This window comes from Rhamphochromis sp. 'chilingali' (assembly GCF_963969265.1).
Source record: "Rhamphochromis sp. 'chilingali' genome assembly, chromosome: 14".
Lineage (NCBI taxonomy): Eukaryota > Metazoa > Chordata > Actinopteri > Cichliformes > Cichlidae > Rhamphochromis > Rhamphochromis sp. 'chilingali'.
The window spans coordinates 2,725,846-2,745,939 of record NC_137941.1 but is presented as its reverse complement, the minus strand read 5'-3'; the positions used below and the strand labels follow the sequence as shown (position 1 = coordinate 2,745,939).

The 20,094-nt window shown below is 43.9% G+C and overlaps 1 protein-coding gene across 2 annotated transcripts in view; it reads left to right on the top strand.

Annotated features, from left to right (window-relative positions):
* epb41l5 (erythrocyte membrane protein band 4.1 like 5) overlaps window positions 1-11,618 on the top strand; it is a 38,095-nt gene extending 26,477 nt beyond the window's left edge. Inside the window, exons 17-26 of one of the 2 annotated variants that reach the window (XM_080903695.1) lie at window positions 3,887-4,038; window positions 4,407-4,504; window positions 4,653-4,787; window positions 5,009-5,076; window positions 5,759-5,833; window positions 6,467-6,548; window positions 7,472-7,552; window positions 7,667-7,729; window positions 7,956-8,104; window positions 9,682-11,618. In XM_080903695.1, coding sequence (XP_080759821.1) covers window positions 3,887-4,038; window positions 4,407-4,504; window positions 4,653-4,787; window positions 5,009-5,076; window positions 5,759-5,833; window positions 6,467-6,548; window positions 7,472-7,552; window positions 7,667-7,729; window positions 7,956-8,104; window positions 9,682-9,751 — 973 coding nt within the window. In that variant the 3' untranslated portion in view covers window positions 9,752-11,618. The remainder of the gene's footprint in view (window positions 1-3,886; window positions 4,039-4,406; window positions 4,505-4,652; window positions 4,788-5,008; window positions 5,077-5,758; window positions 5,834-6,466; window positions 6,549-7,471; window positions 7,553-7,666; window positions 7,730-7,955; window positions 8,105-9,681) is intronic. The other variant, XM_080903696.1, reaches the window with a different exon arrangement.
* Window positions 11,619-20,094: the final 8,476 nt, after the last annotated feature.

Below are 20,094 nucleotides of genomic sequence, written 5' to 3'. Positions count from 1 at the left end.
TCACGATTACGTCGACTATCAAAATCGTCGACGACTGATTTAATAGTCGACACGTCGTTTGAAGCTTTGTAAGATCCCAAAAGACGCAGGAATAAGTAGTAGGATTTAAGAGTGTAATAACGGACATAAACAGAAGATGGCAGCACTGCATGTACAAGGATGCCAGCTGCCGTTAAACCCCGACGAAGAAGCAGCTGTGTCCCAGAATTCATAGCGCGGCCCTGCTCAGTTTCCAACAATGGCGGCAGCTAGTTAGTCTTAATATTACTCTTATTATTCTTTCTGGGTCACAAAAACGGTTAGCATATTTTCAGGCGAGAATGTAGCTGTGTAAACCTCAAATATCTGCTCAGTTTATCAGGACACCACATATTTTCAAAAGCGCTCCGACGTTTTCGGAGACGTCTGTTACCCACTAGCTCGATAGCTAGCCGGGGGCTAGGTCACTAGCGCCATGAGAACACCGGACTCCCGGCAAATCGTTTTCAAACCCACCGCCGTCTTTCACTTCTCAGGTTAAACATGATATATAAGTCACTTAGATAACTTAAAAATGTTGTTTGCCTTTTTTTCAGTGTTTTATTTGTTCCTGAGTAAATCAGTTTGTCTGAGATTAAAGTTATAGTTTTTACACAGCTGAATAAACTTCAAGCAGACAGCTGATTATCAGAAGTGTGAGATGCTGGTAGGGTTGCCAACTCCCTGAAAAATAAGGGACACCTCGTGGCCAGGGCCGGGCGACCCAGTTGTCTTCACCCTTCCCAGTTTAGTGAACTTTCTAGCTCTTTTTTTGTGTGTGAAATTATTTTTTTAACCATTTGACTTGAAGTTGATTTAAGTAGATGCATATTCTATTCTTTGTGATATGAACACATGTGAAACAAATGATCATTTAGCCATTTATTTTTAGCTCAAAATGACAACATTAACACAATAAAACAGGTCTCCTTCTTAAACAGAAGCCTGTCATGCTTAACTTTTGAGAATATAAGTAAATCTTTCTTTAAAAGAACTCTGTCCTGCTTAACTTAAAATAATAGAAAACAATAGAAAGAAAAATATTCTTGTAACAGTGCACATTTAGTGCATTTAGTACAATTGGCTTCAGTTGAGGTATTATTTCAGCTTTTCTAATCAGCTGCTCCTGTTTGTAAACCCGCTTGTTCCCATGATTACACATCATAACTCATCATCATTATTAAAATATGTATTACTTTTATGTATTAGTCATCTATTTGTTGTAATCATCTATCCTTGCAGTTGTTTATTACACAAAATAAATTATATTATCACACTTCTGGCCACATAGCGCTGATATTCACTGCACATGCCCATATTAACGTTTTCCAGCCAGGTGTTTTCCTTTTCCCATTCTTCCCTTTCTCTGAGGGGAACAAACATTGCTGCTCTAATGCTGGGCTTACACTGTGCGGTTTTAGGCCCATTTTGAGCCGATTTTTGAGTGATCGGACCGATTTTGGCCTTCATCGTGCGTCGTGTAGTATACGTGGGGTAAAGAGAAGTGATTAACACCTCACGACCAGCTCCCGATCATCAATCGCTCGTGAGGGTCTCACCACAGGCGCTCACACTGCTCACGCGCAAACACGTAAACGTCGGTGAAAAAGATGGAGCAGCACGGCAGTGCAGCGTGTGATCTGGACACAAGCGATGGAGGCACAACTTGTAGAACTTTGGCAAGCTCATCCGAGCCTTTTCGATGTGGCATCACAAAATTATCACGACCACAACAACCGTGAAAATAGTTGGATCTACACTGCTGCTCAATCACAGCTGCCTGATCATGTTTTTCATTAGCAATTTAGCAAAGTTGATGGTGGTGGTGTGTCTGTGTGAGTGAAAGACAGAGAGCGAGCGACAGATTTTCTGTTATAAACTTCATTTTATGGAGGCACAGTGTGAGCACTCAGGTCAGGCATCAGAGCATCGGGCGGTATAGTGTGAGACCTGCATCGTGACCTACCAACTTCTAACCCCTGCGAGTCAATCGTGCAGTTTGAGCAGGAGCTGAATAACGTGACTGAAAAAATCGCACAGTGTCTGCCCAGCTTTAGGTGTACTGTCGTCCGAGACTTGCACCGCAGTGTCGGCGTTTGTTCCCCTGTTGGCCATGCTTCTTGTTGTGGTCATCTGTTGTCTTCCGGTATTTTCTCCGCAAGCGACCTTTCCTCGACCAATGAGATGAGCGGTAATCTGAATTGTCATACTCGAATTGTCATAAGTGTGCTGTCAGCTCATTGGTCACAAAGCAGGAGAGGGGCTGGGAATTATGTTTTCAAACAAAGCGTTAATTCCATTAAAAGTTATAGACTACTTTTGATTCTCACTGTATTACGGGACAAAGTGCGTCCCTTATTAGCTCAATACGGGACGTGTGCTTTTGTTTCTAAATACGGGACGATTCCGTATTTTAAGGGACGGTTGGCAACCCTAGATGCTGGAGAATTTACTCCGGTGTCCTTTTATATTTTAGATAGCAAGGAGTTTATTAAACTCCACCGAAACAATCTGCAAATTTCATTAAAATTTAATAAACTATCATCTTGTCTTTATTTTTAGTTAGCACAGACCTTAAACACTTAAAGCTGTAAGCTAATGATAGTTATATAAGAGCAGATGCTGCTGGTGCAATAAACTGTACGTTTTATGTCCGATGGATGATGATCTGATTAGTCGACTAATCGCAAAAATAATCGGTGACTAGTCGACTATCAAAATAATCGTTTGTGGCAGCCCTACTTATCATCACCCAAAAAGCTCCTCATTGTAAGTCTTCGGCCCAGTTTGATACTTTACATGATACTTTGATACTTACATTTGTCACGCTGTAATATTCAGTCAAATCCTGGTGATTGTATAATTATGTCGATATATGTGAGTCGTACCGGGTTACTGGATTACGATGTAGGATTTTTCAGTGATCTTGTATCGGATAAACGTGTGCAAACAGATATTTAAAAACGCTGCTTCTGTTGTGGAGGACTGAATAAAGACTAGGGAGTAACCGGTTGCCGGTTTCAGTTCCAGTCGGTGTGCGTCTCCTCGGTGGTACATGCATCTGTCATACTTGCCTTCGTGTCTTATTCCCCACGCGACGGCTCGATTCTCCTCACGGTGGATCTTTTAACATATTTATTGGATTTTTGAGCCCACGTACAAAGAATCGCACTTTTCTTCACATCTTTTTGTGTGTTGTTCTTTAACCCCTGTACTCTCCAGGCAGTATGTTGTAATATACAACATTTGTTATGTTTTGCTGTGTCTTCAGGCTACAGAAATATGAGGTAATTACAGAGCTGCTGGAAGAGCTTCTGCTAAGATCCGTGTGTTAAATGTTCTGCTTCAAGCACCTCTAATTCTGAGAATATTACACCACATTATTTCCTGCTGAAGTTATTTTGTGGGCAGTGTTTTTACCTCCGGAGACATTTTTGAGTGGACTCAAACGTGGTTTCATACTTATGTTGTAAAATACAATCGTTTTATCACATGTCGGCAACGTGACCCTGTAAGTTAACGTTGGTGATGATGCTAACGGTTAATGACTATGGATTACAAGTACAAGTACTTTATGCTTTTCTTTTGGTTTTAATAATAATTATTTGACATATTATTGGATGTTGGTGTGTTGCTCTTAAACACCTTCTGCTGTATCAGCGCGGATCAGTTCTGTCATCACTGCAGAGTCTGTACATACGTTGTCGAGGTAAGCTGTATGAATCACAATCCTTTTCTTCCAGTTTGTGTTAAAAACCCATAAAACAGCCTCTATTCTCTGTTTTCTCTTTGAATGTATTTATCATTAACCCTTCCATCCACAACTCAGGCTGAATCTGCCATGCTTTCTCTTCTTGTATGTCTCTAGTTTGCCAGTGGTTGCTGACCTAATGGAGACGTGTGTCGACGATGTCCTCAGAGGTCCCGTTGTCCCTGCAGTCACAGCTATCGAGGAGCCCGTACAAGCCGCTGCCTATGCCGGTGCTAGCGTCCCTGCAGAAGATGCGCTGAGTCTCGCTGGTAAGGCTACAGCGAACTGGCCAATATTTAAAAACTCTCCTTAGAAGCCAGGCTTTAAAGAAAACTGCTGTAAAACAATAAATGTCTGTTTTAAGAGACTGACATAACTGCAGTTTTTGACTCTATAGCCTCATTTTTCACCGTGACGGCTGCCGCCTGGTGCGACCTTACTGACCATTGAGTCACTTATATTTTTCTGTTAATGCAAGCAATAGTTACACTCAGCCAACACCGTTATGAAAAAGACCCAGAGCTGACTGTTAATAAACATCAGTGTCCTGAGACGAGACGATCACTTGCTAACTATATAAATAAAGTGAAGATAACTCTGTTTGTTTGTCTTTCTGTGTTCATGTGCGGCGACTCAGAAGCAGCAGCTCGTCTGAAGCAGCTGGAGTTGGAGAGCAGTCCGCTTCTCGCTGCGCCGAGAAATAACATGAACGTCAACGTGGCCATGAACAACCAGGCGAGTGTTTGTTATTTCCTCTAAAATCAGACTCTGCTTGCTTTGATGGAGACCAGCAGCACTTCTGTGTAGTTCACTGGCAGTTCAGCATAAACAAACACATGTGCGGCACAGCGTGATGAAGCCTCTGTGACATCTGACCCAACAGGACGATGTGGTGAAGCTCACAGAGAAGTGCGGGCTGAACAGTGCGGGCAGCAGTCCATGCGTGACTCCGCTGCGCACCCCGGAGGATCTGAAGAGTAACATCCTGAAGGCTCAAGCCGAGGCGGCCGCGCTCAAGGTGCGCAACAGACCGGGGGGTGAAAAAGAGGGCCCTCCGATGTACTCTGATTCTGCTTATCCATCAGAGTGAAAGCCTCATCAGCTGAGCGGTCTTTAGCTAAGCCTTCAGTATTTTGTAGCCTTTTGTTTTTAAACACATTTAAATCAAAACAGCTAAAGTGACGTTTTGATTCATGTGTGTGAGCCCTCTCCTCATAAACGCCTGTTTGCTCTGTGCAGGGGGCTTTGGAGGAACACGCTGTGATGCTCGGAGATAAAAACTGTAACCTGCAGGAGGCTTCTGCGAGGTACGTTTTCACTCACCTGCACTTTCAGGAATATGATAACTTCTTATGTTCAGCTTCAGAATCAAAGAAAATAGAATCACGTTTCCACTCAGACTGTTATTTAACCCTTTAGGATCTTTGCATTAAGCAGCTCTTCAGAGCGCACCGTGCTATCGGCACAGGGCACACTGTCACCGCGCCTCATTGTCTTGAAACTCGGCCTTCGTTCCTTCATCTTACTGAGTCATGCCAACTGTCAGTGCTTCATCCCAGCCAATCACAGCGCTCGCTGCTGCTCGAGCTGATTAACCTCTTGAATATTTATAAGGATTATTAGCATAGCTCACAACGTTACGTCAGCCGCAGCTCGGCAGCGCTCCACAGAATGACAAACGAGTCCACGACGGCTCGTAACCGAAGCAGCAAGCGACTCACGCTGGAGAATAAACAACGTTGGATTTGGCAGATTCTGTTGTTGACGGTTTTAGCAAATGTTTCCCGTTTGCATGTTGTTCTAAAAGCATTTCTACTGAAACTCATAATAATGAAACCTGTTTAAAAGTAATTTGTTTACTCATGTAGTCGGAGAAGTTTGACCTCCTGTCTTTCTGTGGTAACCACAGTGAATGTTTTATGCAGGAATAAGCGTTATGTGTGTCTCTCTGCCAGGTTGAAGGTGCAGTAACTCGTCTCTTTGTGTTAGCAGCCGCCCTGACGTCCAGGACACCTGGGACCTGCTGAAGCCACCATCCTCCCTGGTCTCATCTGCAGGCGCCAGGTGAGCCTTTGTTTAGAAAAACAAAACATTACTGTGGTTTGTACTTCGTTGCATCAGATCTCTCACACGTCATAGTTAAGGCCTTGACAAAGACCAGTGACAAAGTGTCCTGGCTTTGTAGGTTGATTGAAGTTAAGGTAAAGAGTTTGATTTTTCATAGTTAGCAAAAGGTGATTTGTTTTCAAGAATGTGTTAAGGTAAGCTTAACACAAAACATGTTGCACATTTAGATCAAATGGTTTAAAATAATGTTAACAGAGATGCATGTAAAGTCCTGCATCAGCCAAACAGGCAGTGAAACATTAATGGGGCAGATTAAAGTCCTTATAGTGTTTGCTGACATCTGCTGGTGTGTTTGAGTAATGCATTCGTGCATGTGTGTGTCTGTGTGTCGGCCCGGGTGTGTTAAATCACATGACTTGAGTTCTGCCTGGATACTGCTGCCGTCTCTGCAGAGAGTGACACATAAAAGCAGACGCACAGTTAGCTGTGCTGTGTGAGTTTGTGCTCTTAAAATTTGAGTTTAAAAGTGGCGAAACTGTCTTTGCTGGTTTTGGTGACTCGCAGTGTTAAAAGTTGTTAAAAGTACGCGGTCACATGCTTGTGTGATACCATTTCTTCTCCTGTTTTCAGCGCTGAGAGATTGGCTGAAGATTTAAAAGCTTCTGTTCCCAAAAAGTCCTCCGAGTCGACCAGTGAAGCCCCGGCACCAAAGGTAACGTGACTGCACGCTCACAGGTAATGACTACTGTTGTGCTTTACACTCACCAGCCACTTCTTTAGGCACAGCTTGCTAGTATCAGACTGGGGGATTTGAGTTCAGTGAACTCGTCATCAGGTTCATGAAGTCAGTCTGAAACTTTTGTGGTGTTGTGCGTTGTCCTGCTGACACGCTGTGGTCATGTGGGGATGGATGCGGTCAGCATACTGAGCCCCCACCACCACCATCACACAACCAACAGCCTGAACGTGTTGGATGCACCAAATTCTGATCCTACCATCTAAATATCATAAATGGAAACCTGCCAGACCAGGCAAGCTACATTTAGCATATGTAGCCTGAGTTTGCTGTTCTTAGCTGACTAGCATGGCACCCCATTCTGCTTCAGGCTTTAATCTGCTGTGTTCTGCATAAACTCTGCAAATGGCTGTGTGGGAAAAATTTCAGCTACGTTCAGAGTCACTTACATCACCTCCCGATGCTCATTTTGAACCTCAGCAGGTCGTCTTTCTCATCTACATGCCCAAATGCATAAAGTTGCTGCCATCTGATTGGTTCATTAGATATTTTCATTAACAAGCAGGTGAGGTGGGTTGTGAGTGCATATTGATTACTCTGTGAAAGTAGGTTCAGTCTTCAGTGTGATGTAATTGGTAACAATAGCAGGTCGTCCACTTGATCCCGGACTGCTCCAGTCTGATGCCAAAGTATCCTTGAGCAAGAAACTGAAGCGAGTTGTTCTGAGATGCATTCATCTGATTGTGAATGTGTGAATAAAACACTTTGCGTGAGTAGAGTTTATTTACCCTTCAATCTGTGCCTACGCAGCCCGGTGTTTGCGTGTGACTAACACAGGAAGTAGACGGTTTCTTTAGTGCCTGCGTGTGCTAATAAAGAGTGTTTGCATCACGCTGCAGGTTAAAGCAGAGGAGGTCGACCTGCAAAGCGCCGCCCCACTTTCTGACAACCTTATTGACTTCACTGATCCAGCTCCTGTGGTAAGAATTACTGCACTGTGTCCTGAATAATCTGCAGTGAAACTCCCACTGCATGTGTGTGGGTTAAAGTAGACCTTTAGCGTGGATGCTAACATTCTTCTGATGTTGTTGTAGCTCCCACCGGTGCAGCCGACCAAACCTCTCATCACACCGCGCTGGATCGTCCCCACAACCGCTGTGAGTTTATCAGCCTCACTTTTTAAAAGTTCACCTGTTTATGTTTTTTCCAGGTTTGGCTGTGAAATGTTAAAATGTTTTAGAAGCTGTTTTAACTGCATTCATTGTTCTGAACCACGAGGCTTTGGACTTCTCTGCACTTCCATAGTCGCTGTGCAGTTTGGCTAATGTAGAGGCGCTGTAGACACTGACCTCCGACCTTCTCCTTCACCCCCTTCTCACGCAGCCTCCCGGCGCCTTTACTAACGGCCTGCTCGACCTTGACCCCCCGCCTAAGGTCAACCCTCTTCTCCCTTCAGATGGGGGAGCATCCCTCACCTCAGCCCTCCCTCACCTCACTCACACACGTAACGCCGTCTCCACCCTCTCCACCAGGTAAAAGTGTTTGCATTTTGAACCCAAAGTTTGTTTTTTACATCGCAGCCGTCGCTGAAGAGCACGAAACGTCTCCTCCTCACTTCACTGAGCCTGAAGTTTCAGAAGAGAACATCCCTGAGAGTTTAACAGGAATCGTTAAGAGCATTTTGTTTGTGGAGGAAGAGACAGCAAAGCAAATTAGTTATTTTTCAGGTCCTTTATGCACAGCTTTTTCTTAGTTTTTTATGATTTTGTTTGTGAATGAATCAGTATTAAACAATCAGAAATGAAAAACAATACTGAACAGCAGAACTTGAACACATGCTTGAGCTGAAAGCAGGTGTTTCAGTGACAGCAAGTCAGAACATCACAAATCAAACTTTCTGTGAGGATCTCTGAGTTCAAGCAGACGTCTCATTCACGCCTCAGTTCTTCAAAAGTTGTGATTAGAAGAGTCTGAAGGATACGACTCTTTAACCTCGTAATGTGACGGTGTGTCTGGTTCTTTTATGTTTTCCTTACATCGAGCCAGATTTTTAAATCACCAAACTGAGCTCAAGATCACATTTGTGCTTTGTCACCTGTAAATAGCGATGGAGCTGGTTTCACTTTGTCAGACTCTAAAAACACGGGTGGACGTTTTAGTGTTTTCATGCAGGTCGAATGAGAAATTTATTGAAAAATAAAAGCTGCAGTCAGAAAAACCCAAAAAACCCACAGAAGGCAAATATACGGAAGAGGATTAGTGCCACCGAAAATTCTGTTGCAGAATTCTGAGAAAAAGTCAGAATTCTGACTTCAATTCTGGAAACGAAGAAGAAAAAAGACGTTTTTTTCCATACAAATAAAAGGACGAGTGATTTTTATTTTCTTTCTTTTGTTTTGTGTGTACAGTAGCTTAAATATATGTATTGGAGCCTTGCATTTTGTTTTCCATACAGGAAGTCATTTCTGATTCATAGGTTTATACATACAGGTTCGAGCCCCGGCTCGGACAGTCTCGTCGTTGTGTCCTTGGGCGAGACACTTCACCCGTTGCCTACTGGTGGTGGTCAGAGGGCCCGGTGGCGCCAGTGTCCGGCAGCCTCGCCTCTGTCAGTGCGCCCCAGGGCGGCTGTGGCTACAATGTAGCTGCCATCACCAGTGTGTGAATGTCTGGATGACTGGATGTGTAAAGCGCTTTGGGGCCCTTAGGGACGAGTAAAGCGCTGTACAAATACAGGCCATTTACCATCAAATCTGGGCTTTCAATGTCACTTTTTTTTCTCCAGTGTTTCGAAGCTCCTACGAGGTCGTAAGTGTGAGATATGGACGGTTTATAGAAGCCTGACTGCTAACCATGTGACCTTAACTTCTCGGCCATTTTGGACACACAACAATGTAAATTCAGTGCATAACATTTTATTTTACTGTTGATCGAACGAGGTAAAATTATAAAGCTATTATTAAGTTGTCGCAGGTTGTCAGACTGCAGCGTGTTCGCATTTTAGCAATTTCTTTCAAACTTACGACTCTTAAAACTGGTTCCTGCGCACAAACGTTTTCTCTTTTCTGAGGCAGTAATTTGACCGTCTCTTCCACTCCTTCGTCCACAGCACTGTGGCTCAGCCGCCAGCCTCAGAGGATGGAGCCAAACCCAGAGGTCTCTTGACCACTGAGCTCTGATGAAGAAACGAGCGGCCGCCATCACGCTCTTCATCTTCCCGCCTGGTTTCCCGCTTCACCCGCTCACCCACCCGCACGCAGGCCGGCCGAGTCTGAAAACGCAAAAGAAGAGGCAGCTTGCAAACCGCCGCGACCACAACCGTAGCTACACAGATCAGCAATATGAAGTACTTTATTTTTTTTAATGATCTCATGGCGTCGAGCTTAGTCTTTGTAAGATGGTGTATACAAACATTTTAGCCTCAGTATTAAGAAAACCTTATTTTTAATCTCCTGTTTGTGCACCACGTTAGTAACCTGCCATTACAGAGTCCATCCAGTCACCCAAAGCGCTGTCGGCAGCATCTCTGCCTGCTTTGAGACTCTGGTGGAAGCTCTCGCCCTGGTTCTGAGTTTAAGCACCGGCAGTGCAAACCGCTGGATCTCTGAGCTTTCCTCTGGGAAGCTGCTGAACGACACTGGATGATGGACGCACGAGATATGAAGAGCTTGAAGTGTTCGAATATAAGAGATCACGCAGTGCAGCGCGTTTAAACCCGCTAACGCTACATGATGTAGCCACTGGATCTGGAAACGTCACTGGATTACCTTCAAACACTGGACCTTCAGCTGATTTTTATTTTTTCCCACATTAGATGATGATGATGATGTTTTTAGTTTTTCAGCTGATTTTTTTATTTTATGATCCTGTTCCTGCTCTTTGTAGCTGTCGATGCTTTTAAATGCCCCCCCCCCCCACCACCACCACCACCACCACCATCATGAGGACTTCCTGTTTTGATTCCGATCACATCTTATAATGTAAATTTGAATCCACACTTTTACCCCACTCTCGTTCCTGCTCACTCATCATTAAACTTTTAGCTCCTGTGATCGCTGGACTGCGTGGTGGGAGATGTGTCCGGGTATCTGACTGGATTGGACTCTCCAACATGTCGTAGCTGTTACTTTGCCTTATGTACATGAATGTGCTCTACGTGTCTGATGGGGAAATGCTGGAGATGCCACTCGCACGTCACCTTTGCTGGAATCGTTTAACCTGTGAAATATCCTGAAAGCTGGTTTTGTATGAGAGCGAGGTGAGGCCTACGTCGGCACCGTGGGAGTTATTAAATATCTTACTTTGACCCTCGAATGGTAGAGTTGTAGTATCTCACTGTTACTGTAACCACCACGTCTGGCCACTCACTCAGGTTGTGGCTCTGTAGTACTTCTCATTATGTCTTCAACAAGGGAAGCCGGCTGTTCTTCGATGTCGTCTTAGCAGCGTTTACACCTCAGCTCAGTGTCATTGTTCAGATATTACATGTTGTAGCATACAGGTTTAACGTTTTCACTGTAACTGCTTCAGCTGCTGTTGATATGAAGTAGACGTATATTTTTTAAGACTACCTTGGCAGTATAGTTACTACTCTGAGGAGACTTGAGGTGTTTTCTAATTACAGAGGAAGTATTACAGATCAGACTGTGAAGTCTCATTTTTATATAAACTCGTATTTTTCTGGAACACCTGATCATGATTCAGTAAAGTTTTGCCACAGTAGGAGTCGTTGTCTCTCATTCATTTTAAAACTGCGGTGAGTGTAATAATCACATCACACGCTTATGTTCCTTTTGAAATACACTTATTATGTAATTCTTTTCCTACTTTTTACTTTTACTCCCTGCATGTTTAAACAAATATCTAATTCCTGCACATTACATTTTCAAAACTCGTTACTTTCGCTTTAACGTTGTTGAGCCAAGATCCTCCTGTAAGTTTACTGTTTAAAGAGCTAAAACCTCCAAAGTTTCAGGAGTAATAAGTCATCATAAGAACTAAAAATGAAGAATGTGGGACACTGTTTGTTTGGGATTTTGAGCCCAGTGCACACCTCTGAGTGTTAAATTAACACTTTTGACAGTGTTATATGTTTAAAAGTAACCTAGTCAGTTTTGAAGATTAACAAAGACTAACACTGAGCAGTGCTGATTTTCTAACACTGGAATATTTCTAACATTTTGAGTTATTTTCCAGTGTTAGAAAATCAGCACTGCTCAGTGTTAGTCTTTGTTAATCTTCAAAACTGACTAGGTTACTTTTAAACATATAACACTGTCAAAGTGTTAATTTAACACTCAACAGTGTTGTATTTAACACTCAGAGGTGTGCACTCATATAAATACTCTCCAGTGTTAATTTAACGCTGGAGATTTTGCTGTGTACCACTTAAAATTACTTACGTTCACGTGAATTATAATTAATATGTATGTATTCTTTTTGTTTCCTGTAAAAACCCGACTCCCTACCCTCGTATTCTAGTGTACCTACCTTTAAGTATTTGTAGTAAAATATAATTGCGCTGAAATTTCAAATACATTGAAATTGCATGTTATTACAGGGGAATTACGTTTGTACCGACTGTCAAATTAACTATTTAATAAAGTCCACTAGTCAAATGGCAAAGTTGACGTAGGTGAATGAAGCGGTCCGTTTCATAACCAGAGCTGCAACAGCGCCGTCAGTAATGTAGTCCATGTTTTCTACCACTAGATGGCAGACGAGTACCGTTGTTACTCTCGATGCAGTCCAGCGTTGAGCAGAGCTCCACCTTCCATCACTTCACAGATGGCTTCATGCAGAACTGCAAATATCAAACTCATGAAGTCATTAAAGAGCTGAGCCTGCATTTGAGTCCTCGTCTCTGAGCGTGAACAAGGCAAAAGAAAAAAGACTGCATCCTGGCACATAATGATCTATTTCAGCCAACACGGTCTATCTGAAATGACAGCCATGGCACGCAAAGCACTGACTTTAGCTTATAACACTGAAACCTTTATTTAGTATACTTTAAATCAGGGGTGCCCAATCCCGGTCCTCGAGAGCTACCGTCCTGCAGCTTTTAGATGCATCCCTACTCCAACACAGCTGAATCAAATGAATGGCTTGTTATCAGGCCTTTGCCAAACACGATGGCATGCTGAAGAGGTAATCAAACCATTTGATTCAGCTGTGTTGGAGTAGGGATGCATCTAAAAGCTGCAGGACGGTAGCTCTCGAGGACCGGGATTGGGCACCCCTGCTTTAAATGAAATAACTTGTACCTGTTCATCTACCTATTCATGCAAATATCAAATAGGCCAATTGCAGGGCAGGCTCTCGATGCATTTCAGCATGTAGACATGACCAGGAAGACCTGCTGAACGCCAAACCGAGCATCAGAATAAGGAGGAAAGCTGAATTTGGACGAGGCGTGGTGGTTGCTGGTCTGAGTTTTTCAGAAACTGTGGATCTCTTGGCATTTTTCAACACAACCATCGCTTTAGTTTAGTTTCTAATAAGCACTCATTACAATCAAGGTATGCCAAAGAGGTCGAGTCTTGACAGCCTGGTCTGATGAGTCTCTGCCTTTTCTGCTGAGGGCGTATTTTGTCTTTAAAAGTCGATGTTTTCTCCTTTTTTATCCTCTTTCAGAGTCTTAACACAGGCCAGTAGGTCCAGTAGTAGCAGAGGGTGGACCTGTTGACTGCTCTTTACTACTGTTAACCTCTAGGGCGCAGTGTAGCTCCAACGAAGATCCAGGGAACTCGGTGGTTTTTAATCAACACATGGAGTTATAATTCCATCTGATGTGTAGTAATAAAAATATTTAAAGAATCTGAACAGAGTGATCAGAGACTGAAACTGGGATTCCAGTGGATCTCGCCCCCTGGATATACTCTGCCATGTCTATAAATCACATCTCTGTGTTCAAGATTAGTGTTTGATTTGCTGTTAATCAGATTTCATATGAGTGATGTCTGTATGAGGAACACAGGAGTCATTTGTGACAGTGTGCTTGTATCAGGAGTGAGCTCCTTTCCCCCCCTAGAAGTAGAAGTCGTCCCTTTTTGATGAAGTGGTGCATCACCTCTCCAGTTGCTTCATTATCAGAAACAAAACATCAACATCCTTCAAGGCACGATAAACAAGCTGCAGCGTGCTTATTCTGGAGCCGTGCTCGGTGGCTTTAGCCAAACATTTAATGCAAAGTAAAATAAAAATGAAAAGTCTTCAGCGAGTGTTAAAATGAAAGCAGAGCCTGCTGATATTTGCGAATAGCCATATTGGTTTACATTGGTGACTGGTCTGGCTGCAGAGCAACACATAGTTGGATCATTATGAAGAGGCAGAGCGGCCTACAGCTCAATAACTCAGCCAGGACTGCTCCCCTCAGCAGATGGGCCGACTTTCCACACCTTCCAAATGAATAATTGATTACGTACACGGACCTTATGCCAGGTCATGATTGCTTAAGCATGCTCAAAGCTCTGGGTTGATTCATGCAGATTTGGCTAACAGCCCGTGCCCTGATGTCACCAAGCAGACATTACATGGCTTCTCTTAAATTTTAATGGTCTTTGAGGCCGGCTATCAGAACTGTTGGGTGAATACCAAATGCATTTAGAAACTCAGCCTTGTTTAGAGTTTGGGTTTTGGTCTGATAAGGATGTGTTAGAGCCAGGTTTAGAGGACATAACTGCATAGTTCTTCACAAAAAATAACCAAAAAAGTAAAATGTCAGGTGTTTGTTATAGTAAGTTATTTGTTATTCACTTCCACAAGAAGAGGTGCTAGAAAGAGGAAGTGATTTGTGACAGAAAGAGGCTCCAAAATGTGACCTGTCACTTTTTTCTTTTAATATCAACACTTTGTGGAAGCTACTTTGGATTTTTATATATTTTAGTTTTCTGATGACCGTTTGAAGACGGAGCAACAACATCTGTTCAAATCTTAAGCTTGATACGAATATCTGACTCATGTCAAAAAAATATGAGTTTTAGATCGAGCATCACGAGTCATGGCGACAAAAACGTCGGCAGTGGCTGATGCGCCGAAAGAAATGAAAACCAAGAGAAACTCGCCATCACGGGTATTTCTCAGACACTTGTAAACCAATGTTGGACAAATTTATGAAACTGTATTTGTCAAAATCTTCACAGAGGACGAGATTTTCAACATTTCATATTATTTTTATTTGTACACAAAAGAATTATGTTTGTGTTTGTATGTGCGCAGATTAACATGTATATCAGGATAATGTTTGTCCCTTTTCCTTTTCTTTTGACTGCATCTCATTAACCAACTGTCTCTCCTGTCATTTACAGCCTGTCCTGTTATTTTGTAAGCCTTTGTCTTAAGCTATTGTTCCTTTGTTAAAAATGTTTAAAAAAAGACTTGAGAAGAAGAACTGTTGATGCTCACAAAGCAGGAGATGGATGTACAAGTTATCACAGAGTTTCCAAGTGTCAAGAACTGGAGTGAGAAGACTCATCAGTCACACAGTGCAAAACAAGCCTGGCACAGGTCGGAGCAAAAGATTTCAAAAACTGGAAAGAAACCTGGACCCCAACAACCCCAAACAACTGCCAATCACTCAAAGAAGCCCAACACTAGAACGCTGCACAGACTGGACTACGAGGCTGCAGACCAAGAAAAACTCCACTTCTGCAGAAGAGACACCTTCAAGCCAGCCTGTAGCATGCTGAGGACAACCTGGAGAAAGATGATGCAGACTGGAAGCAGATGACATGAAACCAGAGCTCTTTGGCCACAGAAATGATGCGTATGTTTGGAGAAAGAAGGGCGAGGCATACAGCCCAAAGCCACCGTCCCCACGGTGAAGCACGGTGGTGGCAGTATTATGTGTCTGGACGTCGGAATCCCGACGAGGTGGAAAGAAGACGTGAAGATTTTAAAAGAAAACCTCAAGCAGTCAACAGAAAAATCAGAGTCGGGGTCATCGCGTTGCCTTGCAACATGACAACGACCTCAAGAAACCAAAGTGACCGACTCTCCTGCTACAGAGTCGGTAACGTCCTGACTAGAATCCCACTCAAAATCTGAAGTGAACTGAAGACCAAGGTCCATGCTGGAAACCATCAAATCTGGAGGAGCGCGAGATTCTCCGAAGAAGTCTGAGCCGGGATTCCTCAGGAGACGCATGCGAGACGTGTTGGAAACTACAGCAGTCGACTGCAGCTGTTAGCATCAGTCGACTAATAATTTTGAGCCCTGAAGTTTTTGTGAAATAATTTTGTTTCTGTGTGTAAAGTAAAATTATGTAAGCATCCAAAATAAAACCAGGATTTGGGGGAAAGCTGTAACAAAAATTCCGACTGTTTAACGACACTTGGGAAATACTTTTTATGAAATTTGAAATTGAATTTTCACAGGGGGGCTAATAACTCTGTCCTCATCTGCACATGCTGATGAGCCCCCTGCTTTTTGCCATCTTCTTTCAAGCTAATCCATAAAAGTTTTTGCAACGTCTTGTGTCACGAGACAGGGAGGCCAGCAGCTCAGCCATCGATGGGTGGTTGTGCAAGGTCCGTAGCAATGTTTCTGCTGTCTGTTACATGTCACAGTAAGATCCAGGTAAGATTTCACAACAGAGTGTTTTCAATGGTGCGGCTCAAAGAGAAACAGGAAAAAGTTTATGGATTCATGGATGGAGTGGCAGCTCTCCACCACTTCATTTAAACTTCCTCTCCAAGCAAACCTGAGTTGTGTCCATAGAGTTTGAGAGAAAAAAGGATGTTTTTCAGAGATGTAAAATCAAATGTTTCTAATCAGACCTGCACCTCACAGGCTTTATTTGTTTTGCAAATTAAAACATACTTTCATTTGCTTGGTGCAATCCAGATGCTGATGAAATGTCCTCTATTCCTGGCCCCACATCTGTCTGCGTGGCGTTCTTTCTTGTGATTGTCAGATCCTGATGAAGTTTCCTGTTTCTGCAGAATAAACTGACCTTGGCGGGGGAAAAATCCCCGCCGCAAAGATGAGCAAATGGTGGAGCATCTGGACGGGTGGAGAAAGGGAGAACTAAAGATAGTGCTGCTTTTGACTGTGTGTGTTTGCGTACATGTTTGATTGGCATCCAGATGTCGGGGAAATTCAACAGTTAATCTCCACGACAGGGAAAAGCCAGAGTGTCTCTGTTACACAGACACAAACGAGACTCAGTCCATCAAAACAATAAAGACCCGTGTTTTGTTTTTTCTGGCAAGCGTGTTTGCAGGAGACGGATTCCTGTGTCGGAGCGTTTTGATAATAAGCTTACACATCTCCGATATCGGAACAGGTTTACATCCTTGGTGTGTGTGTGTGTGTGTGTGTGTGTGTCACAGAGTTTGTACATGTCTGGTCAGTGTAGAAAGGTATTCATAGTTAAAGCTCTGAAATGAAAAAGACGTGAGTGAGCAGTAATTGATCCCTAGAGGGCTGCATTGTGCCAGCAAGTGTGTGTGTGTGTGTGTGTGTGCCAGGTGAGATAGTGATGTGCCAGAGTCAGTAAAAAGCCTCATTAGTCACACAAGAAAGGACACACACACGGACAGTCATTTTAATTGGCAATATTCATGTCAGCAGTTTGTCTCTCTTTAGGAAAAGCTTATTATTTATCTGTCATGTGTTGAGTATTGTGTTGTGTCTGCTCGAGTCCAGCAGGCTGGATATCAGTGTGTGTTTGTAGACACGCACCGTGTGTCGTGTCTGTGCGCTTGGATCGTTTCAGGTTTCTGCTACACCGCTTCCAGGAAGGCAAACACCTGATCGGAGCTCGACTTGCGGTGCACTCGTTCTTCCTAAATGTCCACGTTTTACCCCTCAGCTGTAAGAGAAGGCCGATGGGGTGTTATTGTCACGCTGTCGGGCAGCCAGGTGAGCGGCACAGACACCCAACTTTGTGAACGGGGTAAGTCGAGAATGACGTATGAACTCTTTCCTCCATAAAGCCGACATGTGATGACCTCTCCTGAGTTTATTGATGCACAGTGAGGTGTTTAAAGACGTCTGACGACTATTCCAGTGGTTTTTTCCCGTCTTTCCTGTGGGAATGTCTCTTCCTGTTTGGGCTGCCGTTCTCGCACCTGCTCTGTGTTGGTTCGGTAAGTTCATAGTATCTAAAGGCTGGATGCTGCTGCCGTTCCTTCCAGATTGTTCAGGCTAATATGGTGGGAATCAGTCCCTCTTTGATCCCTGTTCATGGTGCTTTTTGTGTGCTTGTTCCCGCCTGCTTCCCATTTCCCTGTTTGAAGTCCCTGTTTTCCTCAGTAATTTTGCAAACACTGCCAGCTGATATCATCCCCTTCACAGGAAATTAATTATCAATAATCCAGTTGCCTGCCTGCCCGCTCTTCACCGCCACTCACCGACCTGCCCGCCGTTTACCCCTCCAGCAGCTGTACGAGAGACAGAAAGACTAAGGCAGCTGAAACTGAGCATACGTTTTGCAGGATCCTGTTGAATTTTGAACTCCATCTCTCTTCCCTTTCAGTGCCTCGGGTTGTGTTCCTGCTGACAGATCGCTCTCTCGAGGCACCTCCCTGCTCTCCGCTAACTCGTGCCTACTTTATAATAAATGCTGTAAAACTGCTGTCGGCTTGTTGAGTCTGATTCCCGAGTCCACGAGCTCAAACCTGACACAGACTCTGTGCCTTAGTCAGATCCTGGGTGGAAGAGCCCATAATGTCACACCTCCACCTCTCTCTGACCTTCTGCACATCACCGCTCTGAGATCTTCCTCCTCTGTGACTCTCGCTGTACCGCCTGCTCGTCTGACCACCGTGAACTTTGAGCCGAGTGGCCCCTTGTCACATGCTGTCTTAAAGCCAGCCTGTGTCTTGAACATATATAACTAACTATATATTATTGTTTCTAATTATTATTATTAGCAGTTTGCAATCGGTTCTGTTTGTCTGTTAGCAGTCCATTGTCCACAGTTTCAAATTTGGTGTGGTGGTAGATGCCAATAACAGCATCATTTTAGTAAAACTCGGGTCTTTATTGTTGTTCCTGATCAGACTTGGTGGGACGCAGCCTCCTGCTGATGGACCTGATGTAAGAACTCACTGCACTGTAACCAGATTATCAATGTGTTAAAGTGATTTATTGATTTAAAAGAAAACTTTTTTTTAAGTCTATATTGTGTTTGTAGCCTGATTAGGGACAAAGGTTGGGCATAATAATAATAAACCTGCTCAGTGTAATAGTGAGACCCTCCAGAACAATGCTGTTCTGCTTAAAGATACCCTGTATTTTCCTCTAAAGAAACTCATTCGCTGCTTTTAATCCATCTGAGACATTAGGAGCAGTGAGCAACCACGGTGAAGCACCCAGGGACCAGCTCTAGTTGTAAGCCACGAGGGCAGAGTGACGGGAGAATTAACCCTGCGAGTGTCTGACGGTGGGAGAAGTCCCAGAGGAAACTCTTGCAGGCACATGGAAAATCTTCAAGCTCCACACAGGAGGGTCTTGTTCTGGCCCAGGCTGTAACCGAGCAGCGTTCCCTGGACCTGAAAACAGAAGGTAAAGCTGAAAACTGCAGTTCACTCAATGATCACTTGGGGCCGGTTCCAAAAGCAAGTCAAGTCTGGGGGGTTTCTTTATAACTCATCTGCTTGGATGATGGCGTTAGGGGCGTGGCTTCTGTCTGATCCTGAAAAACAAACATGAGGCAGCCACAATACCAGGATTTCATCCTAAACTACGGTTGATGGCGTCGCCCATCTTCTATGCAGTGCATGGTTGTCTCCAGGACCAGCCAGCTCTGCAATAACGCAGCTAACCACCGAGGACTGTGTTCAGTTTTTATGTAAAGAGACGTTACAGCGAGTCATTTTCCCACCATATCTTGGGAAATTTCTAATTCAGGATATTTTCCACATTTGCTCTTTCTCACATGCACGAAACGGTCTGAGTCAGGCAGTTAGATGTGCTGCATGCACAACGATGCAATCTGATATTATCCGAGCTTCATACTAAGCAGGTGTGTGCATGTCAGAGAACAGCTGATGCTCCATGTGACTGTGTTGGACATTCAGTTCTACTGAGTAAATCCTGGAAATGTTCATGTTTGAGTGCGGCTCAGAGTCCACAGCTGAGCTCAAGCACTGCTTCCCTCTGCAGCTCTGAACCTCTGTAGTGAAATCTCTCTCTCCAAATGTCAGCCCGGTCTTTTGAAACAATCCACGGTGACAAACACAGTGACAGAGATTCCCCGACACATCAGAAGATGCATATGAATGAGACAGCCTCACCCTGCAGAGGAGAGGGCTGCTGTTATCAGTATAGCAGGTTCAGTGGCTGGCCATTGGCAGGGCTGTGACAGGTTGTGTGTGTGTGTGCGCGCAGAGGCAGGATAGAGGGGATATTGGGCCTATACGGCAAGTGTGTGCTTGAGAGCAGAGACGAATTCTGTGTGTTAAACACAAACAAGAGTCATTGTGAAAGAAAGAAATTGAGTTGTAGGTGTGTGTGTGTCTGTGTGTGGGTGGCTGACGGGCAGACAGCTTGACAGAGCTCATCTGTGGCAGTCACC